Here is a 2,651-nt window from a genome sequence, read left to right on the forward strand (position 1 = left end):
ACACACACACACGCACACACGCACGCACGCACACACACACGCACATACACCACGACCCTCGTTTCGATTCCCCCTCGATGTTAAAATATTTAGTCAAAACTTGACTAAATATAAAAAGTAGCAGCACACGATTTCCAGATCACTGGCTGCTGCAGGTGTCACCAGACAGTTTGAGAGTTACTGGTTAGTCTAGAAAATGCTGTGTGAACAGGTGCGTTTTCAGATTTGATCTAAAAGAAGAATAGGATGGACTATGTCTGACAGAATAAGGAAGGGAGTTCCATGTTTTAACAGCAGCAAATGAAAATGCGCGTTGTCCATGTACTTTTCTTTTTTTTGTTGGAATTCGGAACATTCGAGTGTCAGCGGCAGAGCGCAGCGATCTGGAAGGGACGTACAGATTTACGAGTTCAGACAGATATGAAGGTGCAGAACCAGTGGCAGTGATGATTTTAAAACAGAGACACGAGCTTAAATTTGTACTTAATTCTTTGATTGACCGGAAGCCAGTGCAGATATTTCAAAAGGGGAGTACAAGGTTGCTTCTTGGAGGATTTACAAATTAATCTTGCAGCTGAATGTTGAACCCTTTGCAGTGGTTGGATGATAGTCTGGGGGCTACCGATTAGTACTGAATTACAAAAGTCTATTCTAGATAGCACACACGAAGAAATTAGTGTTTTGGTGGCCTCTTCAGTCAGACAAGAGCGGACTGAACTAATCCTTTTCAACATCAAAACTACGATCAAACTCCTTATCTTCATCGCCATCATCATCATCATCATCATCATCATCATCATCATCATCATCACCATTATCATCATCATCATCACCACATCATCATCATCATCATCATCATCATCATCATCATCATCATCATCATCATCATCAAGATTACCATCATTATCATCATCACTTACCATGATGCGCGTGCTCATCCTCAAACTTGACAGCCTTAGCCTCGCCTCCGCCGACCAATGGGATGTTTTGATTCTTTTCCATCATCTCGTGGAACGCGTGCTCGTCCAGGTCAAGCGCGTCTTGGTTCGATTTATGCTCTCGTGAGTCAAGGTGTACCATCACGCTAGATTGCGTCATTTGCCGGTATGACGTCAAGATTAATGTCGCGGTGATTCCCAGCGCTAGGCCCAGGATGAACTGAAGGTTCCTGCGTGTCATGCGGTTCATTGCCATGGCTCACAGTATTTGTGGAAGGCGGCGACAAATATTTCAAGACGGAGGTGACATGAACGCTGGGCTAAGCATGAAGTTCTTTGTTTCAGTGATTCTATCGCTTCCTCTTACGATGGAAATAGTCAAGCTTTGAGTTGAAAATGGTTTACAATCACGTTCCTCGGTTTGGTGTGGTGAAGATGTGCTGTTTTGGGATAAATTGTTTGTTGCAGTTGCGTGTGTTTTTTCTCCTCCAAATCGATGGTTGTTTATTGTCTTTGTATTAATTAATGAAGTTGTTGACGACATTGTTGTTTGTGTCGGTTTCGCTTTAGTGATGACGTCATGTGTGATGACGACGGTCGAGTTTCACGAATGACTCGGAGTCCTTTCTTTTCACGCTGTCACTGAGTTTACATCCAAGCCAAAACGAAAGAATTCTACAGAATTGCTGCCCATTGCATTTGTCACGATAAAAGGTCAATACATTTCACAATATGCCACTCAGGACTGAAGATTCACTTTTGCTGTGTTTTGTTGCCTGCAAGTTGTCTGCCATCCAAGGACTTGATTCGTCGCATATTTTCTCTCTTCCCTGGTGTCTCCTTCCACATGCGTAGGTTGACTGACGCTGTGCTTGTTTCCTAATTTCCGTCCGTCGACACCTGGAACATCAAAACCACAATAAACACAGGAGTTCAAGCAGAAAGTTTGAATTATATATGGTACTCATTGTCACACCATTTTAAAGATCTATACACTCATACTTTGAACGTTATTTGTTTGTGCTTTCTCTGCACACACATAAATCAATGTGAAAGATTCTTCTACATAGTGAATGAACTCAGCCAAAAAATCGTTTAAGCTGATCCTTCATCGTCTGAAGTTATTGTAACTGAAACAAGTCGCGTAAGGCGAAATTACTACATTTAGTCAAAACGTCGAACTCATGGAATGAAACTGAACGCACTACATTTTTTCACCCCGACCGTATGGCATCGTCAGTCCCCCGCTCGTGGAAAAAGGCAGTGAAATCGACAACCCAGTATAGCGCGGTAGTGGTTGCGCTGAGCGGGATAGCACGCTTTTCAGTACCTCTATTCTTTTTAACTTTCTGAGCTTGTTTTTAATCGAAACATAACATATCTATATGTTATTGGAATCAGGAACCCACAGGGAATAAGATGAAATTGTTTTCAAATGGATTTCGGAAATTTTAATTTAATCATAATTTTCATATCTTTAATTTTCATATCTTGTTTTTAATCCAAATATAACATATTAATGTGTTTGGAATCAAAACATGATTAGGATTAAGATGACATTATTTTTAGATCGTTTTAGGAAAAAACACCATTTTAATTACAATTTTCAAATTTTTAATGACCAAACTCATTAATTAATGTTTAAGTCTCCAAGCTGAAATGCAATACCAAAGTCCGGACTTCGTCGGTTTTTAGTATGTGTCCAAGTGGAGG

The 2,651-nt window shown here is 40.6% G+C and overlaps 1 protein-coding gene across 1 annotated transcript in view; it reads right to left on the minus strand.

Annotated features, from left to right (window-relative positions):
* LOC138979911 (glycoprotein-N-acetylgalactosamine 3-beta-galactosyltransferase 1-like) overlaps positions 1 to 1,952 on the minus strand; it is a 10,014-nt gene extending 8,062 nt beyond the window's left edge. Inside the window, exon 1 of the mRNA XM_070352685.1 lies at positions 921 to 1,952. Coding sequence (XP_070208786.1) covers positions 921 to 1,194 — 274 coding nt within the window. The 5' untranslated portion in view covers positions 1,195 to 1,952. The remainder of the gene's footprint in view (positions 1 to 920) is intronic.
* Between the last annotated feature and the right edge of the window lie 699 nt (positions 1,953 to 2,651).

Source organism: Littorina saxatilis, linkage group LG11 (assembly GCF_037325665.1).
Source record: "Littorina saxatilis isolate snail1 linkage group LG11, US_GU_Lsax_2.0, whole genome shotgun sequence".
Taxonomy (NCBI): Eukaryota; Metazoa; Mollusca; class Gastropoda; order Littorinimorpha; family Littorinidae; genus Littorina; species Littorina saxatilis.